We start from the raw sequence: 21,604 nt of genomic DNA, 5'->3' as shown, positions 1-21,604 counted from the left end.
GACTTTACTCTTGATCATTTGGTCATTTTACAACTCGATTGTGACTTTTTGTAAAATGTTTATTTACAATGATAAATTTATCAAGCATAAAGTTTAAATAAAGTCCATTAACATCAATGCACAATTTTATTTTTTTGCCCATTTTAAGGATATAGTTCAGTCGCAGCAGGGAAGCGCTTGCAGAATTTTGCCCACCTTGGTATTTGCGACTCCTCTAAACTACCCTGAAATCTTACTCTCTTATATTGGGCTGCCATTAAACAACTTACACCTCCGGAATGTAACGGCGGGGGCTCAGGTTTAGTGACGTCGGCCATTTTGTAATTCTGGCCAGCAGATTGCGGCCATCCATATTTCAGCCTCTTGTCACTTCACTTCAACATAACAAGGCCACTGTTGCTGTGCATAAGCAACAAATTCAAGATGGCCACTCGACAAGGGAGTTGGCCCTTTGACACGCGAGTTAGCCGCCATTTTGAGAAGTTGGCGTCTGACAACAAGAGAACTAAAATGGCTGCCGGGAATATTGTACAGAAATACAAATTTAAATATGTATTTTATGACTGACTTTGTAAAAAAACAAAAAAACCTGCAATAATATCTGTTTTTCCACCTGGAAACATATGAATAAACGTACAACTGGGTGTTACTATTTCCCACGTAAAGAATACTCTGTTTTCTCATGTCAGTGCTGATTAGACCACATCCGACTGTACAGGGATATGTTACACTGAAGAGGAGAATAGCGCTGAATTGTCAGACATTTCCAGGAGGAGTAACAGAGGAACGACGCGATGGAGAACACCTGTAATGGCCTCAGGTGACGTCTGCATCCTGTAGGGTGTCGTAATGTTCCCACTCATGATGAGGGGTTGATGGCGGTCTAGTTCTACTTGGCGCCGATTTAGCATCGGGGGGAAATTTTTGTGTATGTCGAAGTGAAGTCCGTCCAGGTTTAGGGCATTTTCTTGACAACATCACGGTAGAAGAGGATGATCTCCTGGGGGTTGGGGCAGGTGTACTTGAAAGCCTTCAGCTCCTCTGCATTTTGGCGATAGCGGGAGATGCCTTGAAGGTCTCTGGGGATCTCGAAATTGCGGTAATGTTTGCACACAATCTGTGAGTAAAGAACATATTCAGTAATGATGAAACAACATGTAGTTTATTATTATTTGTGCTTGCTCTGGCGTTTCCAAGGTGACGATATGGACTTATGGTCAGATCACCTCCAATCATATGAAAGAGCAAAGATCACATGACAGGAAGTCCATTCGGAGCAGATCTGTTGATGTAACCGTGACAACCCCAGAGCAAGTACAAGTTTCACCTGATCTCGGCAGAAAAAAAAAACAAACAAAAAACTAAACTAAAAATGTGGCTGGATAGATCCCTTACATTGATGATGTGAAGTTTGGGCATCAGGTTGCAGTCAGGCAGGGTCAGGTTATCCCCATCCAGGTACTTCCTCTTTGAGACAGTCATTTTAGGGTCACCGGTCAGCTCGATAGGTAGGGGGTTCTGTAAGAACAGGTCTAACTTCAATAGCGACCGTAACAAACTCTTCTGTAGATCTGGAAAAAAAGAAATGGTGGATGAACCCTTAATGGGATATTTCCATGACAAAGTGGAGGTCTGAACACTGCTGATCTAAGAGAAAGTCATATGGATGTGACCAAGCTGCAGCACCGCACACTTCCACATAAATGAGGGAGGTGCTATATAACATGCATGTGATCCCCAAAGGTAGACCAACCCCTTTAAAGAAGGGATCATCAATTTTTCTTGTTTGTTGTGGTACTTACTGTCTTCCTGGGCAGGGCACTGGTTCTTGATGTACCCAGAGAATTTTTGGAAGACATCATTGCCCGCAGTGTTCGACTCCTTGCATTTGGGCGTCATGCTCGGATAACTAGGAGAGGACAGATCATTAGCGCCATCTACAGGCTTCATAAACTGCACACCTTCTAGTGGTGATATAAGGCATACCGTACACCAACATCTCCCCAGACCCACAGGTCATCACACCATGTATAATAGTCCAATCTCATCACGTCCGAGCCCCATTATTACACCTATCTTACCGGAGAGGTGTCAGGTTCTCCTCCAGGAACTCTTCTATCTTGTTAACATCGGTTTTTACTTCATTGTTGTATATAAGGAATGGAGGTTGTGTTCCTGGAGCCAAAGCCTTCAGCACATCTGGGGCCCTGAGAACAAGAAAATAGGGGTTACTGTACTGTGTGAAATACGCTATAGGCAGTATTATAGCAGCTGTTATAAGCCTGGTACACAGGGGTGGTATTATATTAGTTAATGTATTGTACACATGGCGGTATTATAGTAGTTATATTCTTGTACACAGAGGGCAGTATTATAGTAGTTATATTCTTGTACATAGGGGCAGTATTATAGTAGTTATATTCTTGTACATAGGGGGCAGTATTATAGTAGTTATATTCTTGTACATAGGAGCAGTATTATAGTAGTTATATTCTTCTACATAGGGGCAGTATTATAGTAGTTATATTCTTGTACATAGGAGGCAGTATTATAGTAGTTACATTCTTGTACATAGGGGGCAGTATTATAGTAGTTATATTCTTGTACATAGGGGCGGTATTATAGTAGTTATATTCTTGTACATAGGAGCGGTATTATAGTAGTTATATTCTTGTACATAGGAGCGGTATTATAGTAGTTATATTCTTCTACATAGGGGCGGTATTATAGTAGTTATATTCTTGTACATAGGGGGCGGTATTATAGTAGTTATATTCTTGTACATAGGAGCAGTATTATAGTAGTTATATTCTTGTACATAGGGGGCAGTATTATAGTAGTTATATTCTTGTACATAGGGGCAGTATTATAGTAGTTATATTCTTGTACATAGGGGCAGTATTATAGTAGTTATATTCTTGTACATAGGAGCAGTATTATAGTAGTTATATTCTTCTACATAGGGGGCAGTATTATAGTAGTTATATTCTTGTACATAAGGGGCAGTATTATAGTAGTTATATTCTTGTACATAGGGGCGGTATTATAGTAGTTATATTCTTGTACATAGGAGCGGTATTATAGTAGTTATATTCTTGTACATAGGAGCGGTATTATAGTAGTTATATTCTTCTACATAGGGGCGGTATTATAGTAGTTATATTCTTGTACATAGGGGGCGGTATTATAGTAGTTATATTCTTGTACATAGGAGCAGTATTATAGTAGTTATATTCTTGTACATAGGAGCAGTATTATAGTAGTTATATTCTTCTACATAGGGGCAGTATTATAGTAGTTATATTCTTGTACATAGGAGGCAGTATTATAGTAGTTACATTCTTGTACATAGGGGGCAGTATTATAGTAGTTATATTCTTTTACATAGGGGCAGTATTATACTAATTATATTCTGGTACATAGGGGGCAGTATTATAAAACTTGCTGTCCTCACCTTTTCATGTCAACAGTGTTCAGTGTGAAAGTGCAACCTTTAAACATCAGTATCATGGCCAGACGTTGGGAGAAGGGATTTGCGCCGATACTTTCGCCATCTTCACTTGACTAGAAAACAACCAGACATGGAGCTCATTAATGTTAATTATCGGAGGGAACTCATCTGATCGCACATAACACACAGTCGGATAGATTTTTATGTGAGGGCTTACTAATAAGCCAATCCTGTGCCCACTCCTGTAATGTCTCTTATAACATAGCCCAGTCCCACATACAGGAGATATAGGATAAAGCTTATTTCATGCTCTGCTCTTTACAATAAACCTTAATCATAAAGATCGCCTCTCACAGATTCCTGACATTTTTGCTTGTTGACACCTTTGAAGCTAAATTGAAATTCCACAAATGATTTCATGACAAAGAGCGGAGGAACTAGAAATACCCGGGGGCGCGGTTTAGTATTTGGGGTGTAGACATTGTGTAATTAGTAACCCACAAAATGAATGCCTTCTTTCCGCAAGTCCCACCCATGGGTGCCGATCCTAGTTCTGAGGCTAATGGGGGGCAACGGCAGGATTTACTGGATAAACCAGATGGGTTGGTATCTGCAGGTCCTGGAACTGCCTGAGCGGCCTCACGGATATCTTTAAAGGGAAGTGCAAAAGACTGCAGTCTGGAAGTAAAAGATGCTGATCTTCAGGTTTCCTGGGCCCCAGGGGCATAGGCGGCCTAAAAGTGAGACATTACCCGTAGATCATAGAAGAAGCACAAAAAGAACATTTGGGAAGAGCCTCCCCATGTGGTAAAAGTAGCATTGCTCCTTGTTAAACAGCATGGATCCAATACCGTTGACCATCGGAGAAAATTTGCAAAAAAAGGAAGAAAAGGATCCACATGGCCGTATTCTAGAATGGGCAATGTTTTTAAATTGTCTGGACAACTTTTTTTTTTTAACCATGTGAAAATAAAATTACACTTTTTTTATCCATACAGCCATGTGGATCCTTTTTTCTTTTTTTACCCTTAGCTCACAGTAATACCAGCTTGAATTCACTAACCTGCTCAACTGCAGAAATTTTGCTTAGACAAATTCAGCAAACTGGAGAAAAGTGTGCAGAAATCTGCAACAAATTTTAATGCAGATTAGCTTCACGGATCAGCTAAAATCCAAAACTCTGTATATTAAACTCACTACATACAGAGATACATGGTAAGAATCTATCTGCAGCCTCCATTAGGGGGAGCTCCCTGTATACAGAGATGTATGATAAGATCCTGTCTGCAGCCACCACTAGGGGGAGCTCCCTGTATACAGAGATGCATGATAAGATTCTGTCTGCAGCCACCACTAGGGGGAGCTCCCTGTATACAGAGATGTATGATAAGATCCTGTCTGCAGCCACCACTAGGGGGAGCACCCTGTATACAGAGATACATGATAAGATCCTGTCTGCAGCCACCACTAGGGGGAGATCCCTGTATACAGAGATACATGATAAGATCCTGTCTGCAGCCACCACTAGGGGGAGCTCCCTGTATACAGAGATACATGATAAGCTCCTGTCTGCAGCCACCACTAGGGGGAGCTCCCTGTATACAGAGATACATGATAAGATTCTGTCTGCAGCCACCACTAGGGAGAGCGCCCTGTATACAGAGGTACGTGATAAGATTGTGTCTGCAGCCACCTCTAGTGGGAGCTCCCTGTATACAGAGATACATGATAAGATTGTGTCTGCAGCCACCACTAGGGGGAGCTCCCTGTATACAGAGATGCATGATAAGATTCTGTCTGCAGCCACCACTAGGGGGAGCTCCCTGTATACAGAGATACATGATAAGATCCTGTCTGCAGCCTCCACTAGGGGGAGCTCCCTGTACACAGAGATACATGATAAGATTCTGTCTGCAGCCACCACTAGGGGGAGCTCCCTGTATTCAGAGATACATGATAAGATTGTGTCTGCAGCCACCACTAGGGGGAGCTCCCTGTATACAGAGATGCATGATAAGATTCTGTCTGCAGCCACCACTAGGGGGAGCACCCTGTATGCAGAGATACTTGATAAGATCCTGTCTGTAGCCACCACTAGGGGGAGCTCCCTGTATACAGAGATACAGGATGTTATTCTGTCTGCAGCCACCAGGACGGGGAGCTCCCTGTATACAGTTACATGATAAGATCCTGCCTGAAGCTACCACTAGGGGGAGCTCCCTGTATTCAGAGATACATGATAAGATCATGTCTGCAGCCACCACTAGTGGGAGCTCCCTGCATAAAGTTAATAATTTCAGTGATAAGATAGTCCTTCGGTTCTTCCTCTAATTGTATCTATGCAGACTTGTATCAGAAAAAAATGTAGCTCTGCAGCGGATCCATAGAGTTAGGCTACTTTCACACTAGCGTTTGTAGCAGCTGCGGACTTCCTCCGTGAAGCCCCGCCCTCAGCCGCACCTCCGCCGCTGGCTCCGCCTATTTCTGCATGCGGCCGACATGCGGCCTGTGTACCTATCTTTAACATTAGGTACGCAGGTCGTGCCGCTGTATGCGGATGCTTCCGCATGCGTCGTTTTGACGATGCGGAAAAAAAAATTGCTACAAGTTGCGTCCTACGCTGGTCGCCGCATCGTCAAAACGACGCATGCGGAAGCATCCGCATACTGCCGCACGACCTGCGTACCTAATGTTAAAGATAGGTACACAGGCCGCATGCCGGCCGCATGCAGAAATAGGCGGAGCTTGCGGCCGAGGGCGGGGCTTCATGGAGGAAGTCCGCAGCCGCTGCAAATGCCAATGTGAAACCGGCCTTAGATATACAGCTCTGGCAAAAATTAAGAGACCACTGCAAAATGTTCACACTGCTTCTGGGTGACCTTATGCCACTCCTGGTACAAAAATGTAAGCAGTTCTTCTTTGTTTGATGGCTTGTGACTATCCATCTTCCTCTTTATTACATTCCAGAGGTTTTCAATGGGGTTCAGGTCTGGAGATTGGGCTGGCCGTGACAGGGATTTGATGTGGTGGTCCTTCATCCACACCTTGATTGACCTAGGTGTGTGGCATGGCGCATTGTCCTACTGGAAAAAAACAGTCCTCAGAGTTGGGGAACATTGCCTGAGCAGAAGGAAGCAACTGTTTTTCCAGGATAACCTTGTATGCGGCTTGATTCATCCGTCCTTCACAAAGATTAACCTGCCCAATTCCAGCCTTGCTGGAGCATCCCCAGATCATCACCAATCCTCCACCAAATTTCACAGTGGGTGCAAGACACTGTGGCTTGTACGCCTCTCCAGGTCTCCGTCTAACCATTAGATGACCAGGTGTTGGGCAAAGCTGAAAATTAGACTCATCAGAGAAGATTACCTTACTCCAGTCCTCTATGGTCCAATCCTTATGGTCTTTGGCAAACTTCAGCCTGGCTCTCCCTTGCTTCTCATTGATGAAAGGCTTTTTCCTAGCTTTACATGACTTGAGCCCTGCCTCTAGGAGCCTGTTACGAACTGTTCTTGTCATACACTTCACCGCAGCTGCCATTTGCCATTCCTTTTGTAGGTCACTTGATGTCATCCTGCGGTTGCTGAGTGACATTCGAATAAGATGACGGCCATCCCGGTCAGTGGAGAGTCGTTTTCACCCTCTGCCGGTCTGTAGCTTTGTTGTCCCCAAAGTCTGCTGCTTGACCTTGTTGTAATGGACTATCATCTTAGAAATTTTAAGGATGTAGGCAACATGACGCTCACTGTGTCCCTCTGCTAGTAAAGCCAGAATTGAGCCCTTCTTTTCCTCACTCAAGACTTTTCTTTTCAACTCCTTTGGCATAGTTAAAAGTTATTTTTTTCATTCCTATTACTTTTGGGATATTACTAGCACTTATTTTGCCATCCAGCTTGTCCTATTGCAAGAGGATTGTGAACACCACAGCAGTGTTTTTTATACTTGCCTTCGTTAAATAAGATTTGGTTCAGGTGATCACCTAATCAGAAGCACATTAAAGGGAACCTGTCACCTGAATTTGGCGGGGTTTTCGATTCACCCTTTCCTTACCCGCTGGCTGCATGCTGGCCGCAATATTGGATTGAAGTTCATGCTGTGTCCTCCGTAGTATACGCCTGCGCAAGGCCTTGCGCAGGCGTGTACTACGGAGGACACAGCATGAACTTCAATCCAATATTGCAGCCAGCATGCAGCCAGCGGATAAGGAAAGGGTGAATCAAACACCCGAAAACCCCGCCCATATGACCGCAAACCTGTCCCGCCAAATTCAGGTGTCAGGTTCCCTTTAAGTAGATTGAGGTGTACTCAGGTTGGAATTCAACTGACACTGGAATGGAATGGCTGCAGACATGTAGAGAAGCTGTTTTTTATAAAACTGTGCAGTGGTCTCTTAATTTTTGCCAGAGCTGTATATGGCTGCGTCTTGTGGACTTTTGGGTAATGTTATAGGATTTGTGATGTGAGGTCTCTTCCTTTCGGGCTGTGGGATCATACCTCACTACAGAGAGGACAATGGGTTTCTAATTCACAAAGTATTTTCCAGGTGACTCATTTAATTAGTGGCGTCATTTTTAATTACTGCCGCCACACCCTACACTGGCACCCAGAACTGCGGGACCTGCCCTGGACTCATTGCACCATGTACATTGTTACATAACAGAAGTCTCGGTGTCTTTATTTTATTTACTTGGAAATCTGCCCCAAAGATAATACCCAAATGACATTATTCCTATGGCTGATTAACTACTGCAGTCTTAGAGCTCTTACATGCGCTTTTGTCCCTATGACAACTCTGAGGGTGTGTGTCCACGTGCAGGAAACGCTGCGTGTTTGACGCTGCGCAGAGCCGCAGCGTCAAACACGCAGCGTCCAGATGTTACAGCATAGTGGAGGGGATTTTATCAAATCCCGCCTCCACTATGCGTGGTAACACGCACCCGGCGGCCCTGCGATAATGGACATGCTGCGCGTCTTTTTAGATCGCAGCATGTCCGTGTACCTTGCGGGGACGCAGCGCCGCCGCAAGGTAAATCACAGGGCCCTATGTGTGGGGTGTGATGATGTCGGATGTGTGCAATGAACACATCCAGCATCATCGCGTCACAGAAGGGGGCGGGGCTTAGGGCGGAGCGGGTTCCCCGCTCCGTCCAAACCGCCGGCCATCCTGAAGGTGGAAACATACCCTTACAGTCTTCTACTCCAACAATTCAGCTCCATCATAGGGATGTGGTGAGAATCCAAATAAATAAAATAAATCAGATGGTGCATTCACCACAATGATTCCCATAAATGAGATATGATACACAGTGTCCCTATGACAACACTTAATGTTGGAGAAGAAGTGGAAGATTTGGCATAGATTTCAAACAAATGGTCACAAAAAAAGAACAAGATCTGCGTTATTTCTTGAGGGTTATGGCAATTCACATAAGGGAATATTTCCATATGTCGCACCAAAGGCAGAAATTCGCATGAAGAACAACTTTATAGCCCATCTGGATTTTGAACTTGTGGTAACAAAAGAGAAAATATATTACAGTAAATCCAGAAGGTCCTCCACTATCTATCTTATACCAGACAGTTCTGCACCTATGACAACTCTACCTGCACAAGATGCTACTGTATAGCTGACCATTCTTTCACATATAATCAGTGCAAGGAGGAAATCTATGAAAGGAAACTGTATGTAGGTCCTCTCTAAAGGGAACTGGATAGACCAGTTGTCCAGATTTAGTCTATTGCTAGAGATCTGGGCGCTCTCTGCAGAGCATCATTTACATGTGACAGTAGACATCACACCTGTAACCTGCACACAAATAACTGGTGACAAGAAGACAGGAAACTGAAACCAAGTAACAGAAACCCAAACTTGTTACCAAAACTTTCAAGTGCAGATGATAACTAGTAATTACAGTTATATTCTTGTACATAGGGGCAGTATTATAGTAGGTATATTCTTGTACATAGGGGGCAGTATTATAGTAGTTATATTCTTGTACATAGGGGCAGTATTATAGTAGTTATATTCTTGTACATAAAGGGCAGTATTATAGTAGTTATATTCTTGTACATAGGAGCAGTATTATAGTAGTTATATTCTTATACATAAGGGGCAGTATTATATTAGTTATATTCTTGTACATAGGAGCAGTATTAAAGTAGTTACAGTATATTCTTGTACATAGGGGCAGTATTATAGTAGTTATATTCTTGTACATAAGGGGCAGTATTATAGCAGTTATATTCTTGTATATTGGAGCAGTATTATAGCAGTTATATTCTTGTACATAGGAGCAGTATTATAGTAGTTATATTCTTGTACATAGGGGGCAGTATTATAGCAGTTATATTCTTGTACATAGGAGCAGTATTATAGTAGTTATATTCTTGTACATAGGAGCAGTATTATAGTAGTTACAGTATATTCTTGTACATAGGGGCAGTATTATAGTAGTTATATTCTTGTACATAAGGGGCAGTATTATAGTAGTTATATTCTTGTATATTGGAGCAGTATTATAGCAGTTATATTCATGTACATAAGGGGCAGTATTATAGCAGTTATATTGTACATAGGGGCAGTATTATAGTAGTTATATTCTTATACATAAGGGGCAGTATTATATTAGTTATATTCTTGTACATAGGGGCAGTATTATAGTAGTTATATTCTTGTACATAGGAGCAGTATTAAAGTAGTTACAGTATATTCTTGTAGATAGGGGCAGTATTATAGTAGTTATATTCTTGTACATAAGGGGCAGTATTATAGCAGTTATATTCTTGTATATTGGAGCAGTATTATAGCAGTTATATTCTTGTACATAGGGGCAGTATTATAGTAGTTATATTCTTGTACATAGGGGCAGTATTATAGTAGTAATATTCTTGTACATAGGGGCAGTATTATAGTAGTTATATTCTTGTACATAGGAGCAGTATTAAAGTAGTTTCAGTATATTCTTGTATATAGGAGCAGTATTATAGCAGTTATATTCTTGTACATAAGGGGCAGTATTATAGTAGTTATATTCTTGTACATAGGAGCAGTATTATAGTAGTTATATTCTTGTACATAGGAGCAGTATTATAGTAGTTATATTCTTGTCCATAGGGGCAGTATTATAGTAGTTATATTCTTGTACATAAGGGGCAGTATTATATTAGTTATATTCTTGTACTTAGAGGCAGTATTATAGTAGTTATATTCTTGTACATAAGGGGCAGTATTATATTAGTTATATTCTTGTACATAGGGGCAGTATTATAGTAGTTATATTCTTGTACATAGGGGGAGTATTATAGTAGTTACAGTGGGTACAGAAAGTATTCATACCCCTTTAAATTTTTCACTCTGTTTCATTGCAGCCATTTGGTAAATTTAAAAAAATTTCATTTTTTTTCACAGTAATGTACGTACACTCTGCACCCCATTGTCTGAAAAAACAATCAAATGTAGATTTTTTTTCAAATTTAATAAAATAGAAAAACTGAAATATCACATGCTCATAAGTATTCAGACCCTTTGCTCAGACACTCATATTTACCGTATTTTTCCGACTATAAGACGCACTTTTTCCCCAAAAAAATTGTGAGGAAAATGGGGGGTGCGTCTTATAGTTGGAACGTAGGCTTACCGGCATTGTGGCAGCGACAGAGGTGCGGGGATGATGTGGCGCGGTGACCGGTATGGCGTGAGCAGGGTCCCATCCACATTTGAGGTGAATCCGCGGCCCGGTATTGAAGGAGAGCAGCAGAGCTGGGTGAGTTACGGTTTTCCCGGTGGCGGCGGCCATCTTCCTGAGGCCGCGCGTGCGCAGATTGAGTTTTCTGCTTCCTGGGGCTTCAGGAAAATGGCCGCGGGAGGCCGCGCGTGCGCAGATGGAGATCACAGCGGCCATTTTTCTGAAGCCGAGTTCACAGATTGAGATCTCGGCTTCAGGAAAATGGCCGCCGCGATCTCCATCTGCGCACGCGCGGCCTCCCGCGGCCATTTTCCTGAAGCCCTGGGAAGCAGAGTACTGAATCTGCGCACACGCGGCCTCAGAAAGATGGCCGCTGCCACCGGGAAAACCGTAACTCACCCAGCTCTGCTGCTCTCCTTCAATACCTGGCCGCGGATTCACCTCAAATGTGGACGGGACCCTGCTCACGCCATACCGGTCACCGCGCCACATCATCCCCGCACCTCTGTCGCCGCCACAATGCCGGTAAGCCCGCCGCCACCGGGAAAACCGTGACTCACCCAGCTCTGCTGCTCTCCTTCAATACTGCCGTGGCGTCACCTCAAATGTGGAAGGGACCCTGGCTGCCGCCACTTGAGGAAATGACCGCACATCTGCCGCCGCCACAGCACTGCCGCAACCTCCCCATGGACACCAGGCCATGGCGTCGCCCACCTAAGCAGGATGGGACCCTGCTCAGGTGCACGCCGTTCCACCCACCGCACCTCAGCATCACCCCACCTCTGCCACCACCATGCCTCCTGTGACCCTGCTCTGCCACTGCCTGCCCTCAGGTAAGAGATCTTAAATTCGGACAATAAGACGGACCCCCAGCTTATAAAAAATCTTTTTCCTGCAATTTTCACCCCAAATTTGGGGTGCGTCTTATGGAACGGTGCGTCTTATAGTCCGAAAAATACGGTAAGTCACATACTGTCTATTTCCTTGTGATCCTCCTTGAGATGGTTCTACTCCTTCATTGGAGTCCAGCTGTGTTTAATTAAATGAATAGGACTTGCTTTGGAAAGGCACACACCTGTCTATATAAGACCTCACAGGTCACAGTGCATGTCAGACCAAATGGGAATCATGAGGTCAAAGCAACTGGCCAAGGAGCTCAAAGACAGAATTGTGGCAAGGCACAGATCTGGCCAAGGTTACAACGGAATTTCTGCAATACTCAAGGTACCTAAGAGCACAGTGCCCTCCATAATCCTTAAATGGAAAAAGTTTGGGACCACCAGAAGTCTTCCTAGACCTGGCCGTCCAGCCAAACTGAGCAATCGTGGGAGAAGAGCCTTGGTGAGAGAGGTAAAAAACCCTAATATCACTGTGGCTGAGCTCCAGAGATGCAGTAAGGAGATGGGAGAAAGTTCCACAAAGTCAACTATCACTGCAGCCCTCCACCAGTCGGGCCTTTATGGCAGAGTGGCCCAAGGGAAGCCTCTCCTCAGTGCAAGACATACGAAAGCCCACATAGAGTTTGCTAAAAAAAAACAAAAACATATGAACTCCCAGGCTATGAGAAAGAAGATTCTCTGGTCTGATGAGACAAAGTTAGACCTTTTCGGTGATAATTCTAAGTAGCATGTGTAGAGAAAACCAGGTACTGCTCATCACCTGCCCAATACAATCCCAACAGTGAAACATGGTGGTGGCAGCATCATGCTATGGGGGTGTTTTTCAGCTGCAGGGACAGGACGACTGGTTGTCATTGAAGGAAACATGAATGCGGCCAAGTACAGAGATATCCTGGATGAAAACCTCTTCCAGAGTGCTCTGGACCTCAGACTTGGCAGAATGTTCATCTTCCAACAAGACTATGACCCTAAGAACACAGCTAAAATAAAGGAGTGACTTCAGAACAACTCTGTGAATATTCTTGACAGGCCCAGGCAGAGCCCTGACCTAAATCCAATTGAGCATCTCTGGAGAGACCAGAAAATGGCTGTCCACCAACGTTCACCATCCAACCTGACGGAACTGGAGAGGATCTGCAAGGAAGAATGGCAGAGGATCCCCAAACCCAGGTGTGAAAAACTTGTTGCATCATTCCCAAGAAAACTCATGGATGTACTAGCTCCGAAGGGTGCTTCTACTCAATACTGAGCAATACTGAATACTTATGACCATGTGATATTTCAGTTTTTCTTTTTTAATAAATTTGCAAAAATTACTACGTTTCTGTTTTTTTTCAGTCAACATGGGGTGCAGAGTGTACATTACTGAGAAAAAAAAATGAACTTTTTTACTTCACCAAATGGCTGCAATGAAACAAAGTTAAAAATTTATAGGGGTCTGAATACTTTCCGTATCCAGTGTATATTCTTGTACATAGGAGCAGTATAATAGTAGCTATATTCTTGTACATAAGGAGCAATATTATAGTAGTTATATTTTTATAGAATCATAGAATGTTAGAGTTGGAAGGGACCTCCAGAGTTATAGTGTCCAACCCCCTGCTCAATGCAGGATTCACTAACCCATCTTAGATAGATGTCTGTCCAGCTTCTGTTTGAAAACTTAAATTGAAGGAGAACTCACCACCTCTTGTGGCAGCCTGTTCCACTCATTAGTCACCCTCACTGTCATTAATATCTAATCTGTATCGTCTCCCTTTCAGTTTCATCCCATTGCTTCTTGTGTTTTCATGTGCAAATGAGAATAATGATGATCCCTCTACACCAGTGTTCCCTAACTCCAGTCCTCAAGAGCCACCAACAGGTCATGTTTTCAGGATTTCCTTAGTATTTCACAGGTGATGGAATTATTGTCTGTGAAGGTGATGCAACTACCACCTGGGCAATACTAAGGAAATCTTGAAAACATGACCTGTTGGTGGCTCTTGAGGACCGGAGCTGGGGAACACTGCTCTACACTGTGACATCCCTTCAGATATTTGTACACAGCAATTATTTCTCCTCCTGGTCTTCTTTTTTTGCAAGCTAAACATTCCCAGATCCTTTAACCGTTCTTCGTAGGACATACATTGCAGTCTGCTCACCATCCTGGTAGCTCTTCGGTGAACTTGATCCAGTTTTTCAATGTCTTTTTTTAAAATGTGGTGCCCAGAACTGAACAGTATTCTAGATGAGCCCTAACCAAGGAGGAGTAGAGGGGGATAATTACTTCACGAGATCTAGATTCTATGCTTCACTTAATACATCCTAGAAATGTTTGCCTTTTTTTGCTGCTGCATCACACTGTTGACTCATGTGCAGTCTGTGATCTATTAGTATACTGGTCTTTTTCACACATGCTGTTGCTTAGTTCTATTCCTCCCATTTTGTAGATGTAATTTTCATTTTTCTTCCCCAGATGTAGAATCTTGCATTTCTCTCTGTTAAATACCATTCTATTAGTTGCTGCCCATTGCTCAAGCTTATCTGGATCCTTCTGAATCCTTTCTCTGTCTTCTTTTAGCTGTGCATTGTCTGCAAATTTGATTAGTTTACCTTCAGTTCCCTTATCTAGATCATTTATAAAAATGTTGATCAACACTGGGGCCAGTACAGAGACTTGTGGAACCCCTCATTAAACACTTTTCCAAATGGATATGCAACCATTTTTCATGTCAATCCTATACTTGGTCATTTTTTCACTAAGGATAGTATGAGATACTTTATCAAATGCTTTGCTGACGTCGAAATATACTGTATCTACCACATTTCCACCCAGTCAGTGATTCCATCATAGAAGGAAATTAAATTAGTCTGGCATGACTTGTTTGCCACAAACCCATGCTTGCTCTGGTTAATTGCTGTATTATTGTCCAAATACTGACATACATGTTGTTCAAAACTCTTTCCTGGTATAGAAGTAAGGCTCACTAGCCTGTAATTCGCTGGCTCCGTCTTCTTTCCTTTTTTGAAGATAGGGACATTTGCCCTTCTCCAATCCTCTGGGACTTCTGTTCTCCAGGATTTTTCAAATATTGTGGCTAGTGGTTCTGCAGTTTCCTCTGCTAACTCATTCAGTACCCTAGGATTTAATTCATCTGGACCAGGAGATTTAAATTAATTTAAATTAGCTAAGTGTTCTCTTACCATCTCTCTGTTTATGGATAGAGTGGTTTCTTTTATTCCTTTGATGGCACCGTGAAGATCAGTTGATGTTACAATTGTTTTCTTAGAGAACACAGATGCAAAATAGAAATGTAAAAGTTCGGCCTTCTCAACATCATTTTTGATCACTTCACTATTTTCATCCTGTAAAAATCCTATAGCATCTTTGAAGTTTGTTTTGCTTTTGTCATACCCCTAAAATCCTTTTTTATTGCTTTTGGTCTCGCTTGCAAGCCTCACTTCATTACTTGCTTTACGCTGGGTTCACATTGCGTTAGAGGCGTCCGTTAGACAGACTACATTACACCGTGGCATAACGTGGTGTAACGCAGTCCGTTAATGCCGCCATTAAGTCCTATGTCGGACGCATCGCTAGCGCACGCCCACAATGGGCGTGCGCTAGCGATGTGCCGTCATTGAGTGATGGACCCTGGGACACGGGCTGCAGCGTTTCCGGGTCCGTCACTACTAGCGCAAATAGAGAATCTGCTAGCTCTATCTGCGCTAGCGTTGAACGGGCTGCTGTTAATGCAATGTGAACCTAGCCTTAGCTCTTCTAACTTTTGCTCTTCATTCCCTGCAAACAGTATTATTTTCTTCTTTAGATATAATCCCCTCATTGCATTTAATATACATTTCTTTTTTCCTTTTTAACAAGTGTTTTTAAGTTCTGTGTTCATCCATCCTGGTCTCTTGAAATGCATCCGATTCTTCCATCTTTTCGGGATTGTTACTGAATGCATGATGTATGCAATGACTAAGGATGTAACTATCTGAAATGCGTCTCAAATTACTCTATGTCTGGAGTTTTTATGGATTTGCAGTGAAGGATTTTTTTGAGGACCCTGTACAGGATGTATCTTCCTTTTTTCAGTATTATAGTAGTTATATTCTTGTACATAGGGGCAGTATTATAGTAGTTATGTTCTTGTACATAGGGGCAGCATTATAGTAGATATATTCTTGTACATAGGGGCAGCATTATAGTAGATATATTCTTGTACATAAGGGGCAGTATATATCTACAGTACTATATAATTGTCTAAGGGTCACTTCCGTCTGTCCTTCTGTCTGTCACGGATATTCATTGGTCGCGGCCTCTGTCTGTCATGGAATCCAAGTCGCTGATTGGTCTCGCCAGCTGCCTGTCATGGCTGCCGCGACCAATCAGCGACGGCCACAGTCCGATTAGTCCCTCCCTACTCCCCTGCAGTCAGTGCCCGCTCCATACTTCCCGCAGTCAGTGCCCCGCGCCCGCTCCATACTCCCCTCCAGTCACCGCTCACACAGGGTTAATGCCAGCGGTAACGGACCGCGTTATGCCTCGGGTAACTCACTCCGTTACTGCCGCTATTAATAATAATAATAATAATTTTTTTTTATATAGCGCCAACATATTCCGCAGCGCTTTACAAATTATAGAGGGAACTTGTACAGACAATAGACATTACAGCATAACAGAAATCACAGTTCAAAATAGATACCAAGAGGAGTGAGGGCCCTGCTCGCAAGCTTACAAACTATGAGGAAAAGGGGAGACACGAGAGGTGGATGGTAACAATTGCTTAAATTATTTGGACCAGCCATAGTGTAAGGCTCAGGTGTTCATGTAAAGCTGTATGAACCAGTTAACTGCCTAAGTTTGTAGCAGTACAGACACAGAGGGCTATTAACTGCATAAAATGTATGAGAACATGATGCGAGGAACCTGATTATGGTTTTTTTTTTTTATTATTTTAATAGGCCACACAGGGATAGTTAGGTTAATGCGTTGAGGCGGTAGGCCAATCTGAACAAATGAGTTTTTAGGGCACGCTTAAAACTGTGGGGATTGGGGATTAATCGTATTAACCTGGGTAGTGCATTCCAAAGAATCGGCGCAGCACGTGTAAAGTCTTGGAGACGGGAGTGGGAGCTTCTGATTATTGAGGATGCTAACCTGAGGTCATTAGCGGAGCGGAGGGCACGGGTAGGGTGGTAGACTGAGACCAGAGAGGAGATGTAGGGTGGTGCTGAGCCATGGAGCGCTTTGTGGATGAGGGTAGTAGTTTTGTACTGGATTCTGGAGTGGATGGGTAGCCAGTGTAATGACTGGCACAAGGTAGAGGAATCGGTGTAACGGTTGGTGAGGAATATGATCCTGGCTGCAGCATTCAGGACAGATTGGAGCGGGGAGAGTTTGGTAAGAGGGAGGCCGATTAGTAGAGAGTTACAATAGTCCAGACGAGAATGAATGAGTAAAACAGTAAGAGTTTTTGCAGAGTCAAAAGTAAGAAAAGGGCGAATTCTAGAAATGTTTTTGAGATGCAGATAAGAAGAGCGAGCCAGTGATCGGATGTGGATGGTATGCAAGAATGACCTGCCATGACGTCACGGTCATGTGACCGCGACGTCATCACAGCTCCTGCGCTCATACCAACCCTGGGACCGGAAGCTGCCGCGTGCACCACACACAGGGCCAAGACTTCAAAGGGCCTTCGGAAGGCCAGTATATGTTTATTTTTTATTTTAAGTCTGTATACTACGTCGCTGTGCAATATACTACGTGGCTGGGCAATATACTACGTGGCTCTGTGCTGTATACTACGTGGCTGGGCAATATACTACGTGGCTGGGCAATATACTACGTGGCTGGGCAATATACTACGTGGCTGGGCAATATACTGTACTACGTGGCTGGGCAATATACTACGTTGCTGGGCAATATACTACGTGGCTGGGCAATATACTACGTTGCTGGGCAATATACTACGTGGACATACATATTCTAGAATACCCGATGCGTTAGAATCGGGCCACCATCTAGTTAGTTATATTATTGTACATAGGGGCAGTATTATAGTAGTTATATTCTTGTACATAGGGGGCAGTATATAGTAGTTATATTCTTGTACATAGGGGGCAGTATTATAGTAGATATATTATTGTACATAGGGGCAGTATTATAGTAGATATATTCTTGTACATAGGGGGCAGTAATATAGTAGTTATATTCTTGTACATAGGGGGCAGTATTATAGTAGATATATTCTTGTACATAGGGACAGTATTATAGTAGTTATATTCTTGTACATAAGGGGCAGTATATAGTAGTTATATTCTTGTACATAGGGGCAGTATTATAGTAGTTATGTTCTTGTACATAGGGGCAGTATTATAGTAGATATATTCTTGTACATAGGGGGCAGTATTATAGTAGTTATATTCTTGTACATAGGGGCAGTATTATAGTAGTTATATTATTGTACATAGGGCAGTATTATAGTAGTTATATTCTTGTACATGGGGCAGTATTATAGTAGTTATGTTCTTGTACATAGGGACAGTATTATAGTAGTTATATTATTGTACATAGGGGCAGTATTATAGTAGTTATATTTTTGTACATATGGGCAGTATTATAGTAGTTATATTTTTGTACATATGGGACAGTATTGTAATAGTCAGAATATTTCCAAATGCAAGTATTTTTCACTGTTAATATAGCAATCTTTGGTGCAACTTTTTCAAAAGTTTACAGAAATTGTAATTATTTTTATAATGTTAAATAACAGGAAGGATAAATCGTAATATACAAATATTATTGTTCAGTAGCATCTTGCTACATTCTAGGACTTTTTGTAAAGATCACAGAATAAATAAGAACCGAATTTTCTTTAGTCTTAAAAGGAAAGTTCACATGCAAACTTGGTTATGAAACAAAATTATATAAAGATAATGAACGTAGAACAAAACCTGACTTTGCTCGGGGTCAGTGGGATAATATAATGTCTCTTGTCCTCTTCTCTCTTCTTTTCTCCCTCTCCTCCCAATAAACATGGAAGGATTGTGGTTAGAAACATAATGTTGCTTTTTATTTGTACCTTTATGTGTAATTATTGTACGGTTATGTGTGATTTTTGTGGATTGAAGTTGTTTGTACTTAGACAACATTACATTGTTATAGGGATGATAAAAAAAAATAAAATAAAATAAATTTGAGCCCCTATAAAGTATATGATATATACAGCCCATTTATGACCTCTAACTTTTTATAGCTGAACATACTGGCAATGTGCACAGTGGTAGAAGAATATGCTGCTTTCTTAAAAATGTCACCTGGTGATAAGATCAGCTGCAGATTACAATATAGCATCTGGATTTAGGGTCATGCGATGTGGCGTGCGCTGTACGGTGACTCCAGGAGCGCAGGCATCTGCAGGTGTGATGCTCTGCAGACTAGGGAATAGTGATTAATAAAGATATTGCTTTACCTTGACGAACAGCTCAATTTTGGGTTCGTCCACCATTGTGGAGCTCAGTGTCGCCGACGCCGTGGAGGGTCCCCGGGTGTCTGCCGCAGTCTTCCAGGTCCTGATCCTCGCTCAGACTATGCAGGTGTGATCTTCGCCTCCGGTTTTCTCTGCGATTGAAGCGACACTCCCTTTCCAATAAAGCTGCACAAACTGCATTCCTCCATGACACACGTCAGGCAGAGATGCTTTTCCTGACACTTCATGTTCTAATACACATATGACCCTCCTAAATCATTCATTCCAGTCGTACATTATCCCCTGACCACCCAAAGACCGGTCATCCCGGCACACATTCCTGCCCTGTGTGCTCCGAAACCTGATTGTGTCACTGCTAAGTGGTGGATCCAAGAAACTAGAATTGGTATGTACAGTATTTGTCAACTGTGAGCGATGCAGAACAATACAGATCATGACGACGGGAGGCATGTAGAAACTGGCAGGAAAGAGCACGATCTTCTGATCTGCATGTGCACTAAGGGTGCTAAACACAGCACCCTTGTCCCGATACCAGAAGGGTCCCAAAATCCTCCAGCCTCATAATACCACAAATAATGGTCTGCATAGCACTGAATTTACAGTACAGAGTAGGCAGCCAGAGATCCAAAAGCTCCTGCACAAACACAGAAATAATTATCAAAATTCTGGCTTCCTGCAGCCACCACTAGAGGGAGCTTCATGCATACAGAGATGAATGATTAGATTCTGTCTGTAGCCACCTCTAGGGGGAGCTCCCTGTACACAGAGATACATGATAATATATCTGCAGCCACCACTAGGGGGAGCTCCCTGTATTCAGAGATACATGATAAGATCCTGTCTGCAGCCACCACTAGAGGGAGCTCCCTGTATAGAGATACATGATACTATATCTGCAGCCACCACTAGGGAGAGCTCCCTGTATACAGAGATACATGATAATATATCTGCAGCCACCACTAGGGGGAGTGCCCTGTATTCAGAGATACATGATATGATCCTGTCTGCAGCCACCACTAGGGAGAGCTCCCTGTATACAGAGATACATGATACTATATCTGCAGCCACCACTAGGGAGAGCTCCCTGTATACAGAGATACATGATAATATATCTGCAGCCACCACTAGGGGGAGCTCCCTGTATTCAGAGATACATGATATGATCCTGTCTGCAGTCACCACTAGGGGAAGCTCCCTGTATGCAGAGATACATGATAAGATCCTGTCTGCAGCCACCACTAGAGGGAGCTCCCTGTATAGAGATACATGATACTATATCTGCAGCCACCACTAGGGAGAGCTCCCTGTATACAGAGATACATGATAATATATCTGCAGCCACCACTAGGGGGAGCTCCCTGTATTCAGAGATACATGATATGATCCTGTCTGCAGCCACCACTAGAGGGAGCTCCCTGTATAGAGATACATGATACTATATCTGCAGCCACCACTAGGGAGAGCTCCCTGTATACAGAGATACATGATAATATATCTGCAGCCACCACTAGGGGGAGCTCCCTGTATTCAGAGATACATGATATGATCCTGTCTGCAGTCACCACTAGGGGAAGCTCCCTGTATGCAGAGATACATGATAAGATCCTGTCTGCAGCCACCACTAGAGGGAGCTCCCTGTATAGAGATACATGATACTATATCTGCAGCCACCACTAGGGGAGCTCCCTGTATTCAGAGATACATTATAAGATCCTGTCTGCAGACATCACTAGGGGGAGCTCCCTGTATAGAGATACATGATAAGATCCTGTCTGCAGCCATCACTAGGGGAGATCCCTGTATACAGAGATACATGATAAAATCCTGTCTGCAGCCATCACTAGGGGGAGATCCCTGTATACAGAGATACATAAGATCCTGTCTGCAGCCACCACTAGAGGGAGCTCCCTGAATACAGAGATACATGATAAGATCCTGTCTGCAGCCACCACTAGAGGGAGCTCCCTGTATAGAGATACATGATACTATATCTGCAGCCACCACTAGGGAGAGCTCCCTGTATTCAGAGATACATTATAAGATCCTGTCTGCAGCCATCACTAGGGGGAGCTCCCTGTATACAGAGATACATGA

At 42.9% G+C, this 21,604-nt stretch overlaps 1 protein-coding gene across 1 annotated transcript; it reads right to left on the bottom strand.

Moving 5' to 3' along the window:
- Positions 1-38: 38 nt before the first annotated feature.
- Positions 39-19,871, bottom strand: CLIC3 (chloride intracellular channel 3). The gene is made up of 6 exons (XM_077284627.1): positions 19,493-19,871; positions 3,455-3,564; positions 2,082-2,207; positions 1,803-1,909; positions 1,396-1,571; positions 39-1,117 (listed from the first exon to the last, which is right to left on the bottom strand). The coding sequence occupies exons 1-6, from the start codon at positions 19,526-19,528 to the stop codon at positions 956-958; spliced, it is 717 nt and encodes a 238-aa protein (XP_077140742.1). The 5' UTR covers positions 19,529-19,871; the 3' UTR covers positions 39-955.
- Positions 19,872-21,604: the final 1,733 nt, after the last annotated feature.

Source organism: Ranitomeya variabilis, chromosome 2, assembly GCF_051348905.1.
Source record: "Ranitomeya variabilis isolate aRanVar5 chromosome 2, aRanVar5.hap1, whole genome shotgun sequence".
NCBI lineage: Eukaryota > Metazoa > Chordata > Amphibia > Anura > Dendrobatidae > Ranitomeya > Ranitomeya variabilis.
This window is presented reverse-complemented; position numbering and strand designations above follow the sequence as displayed.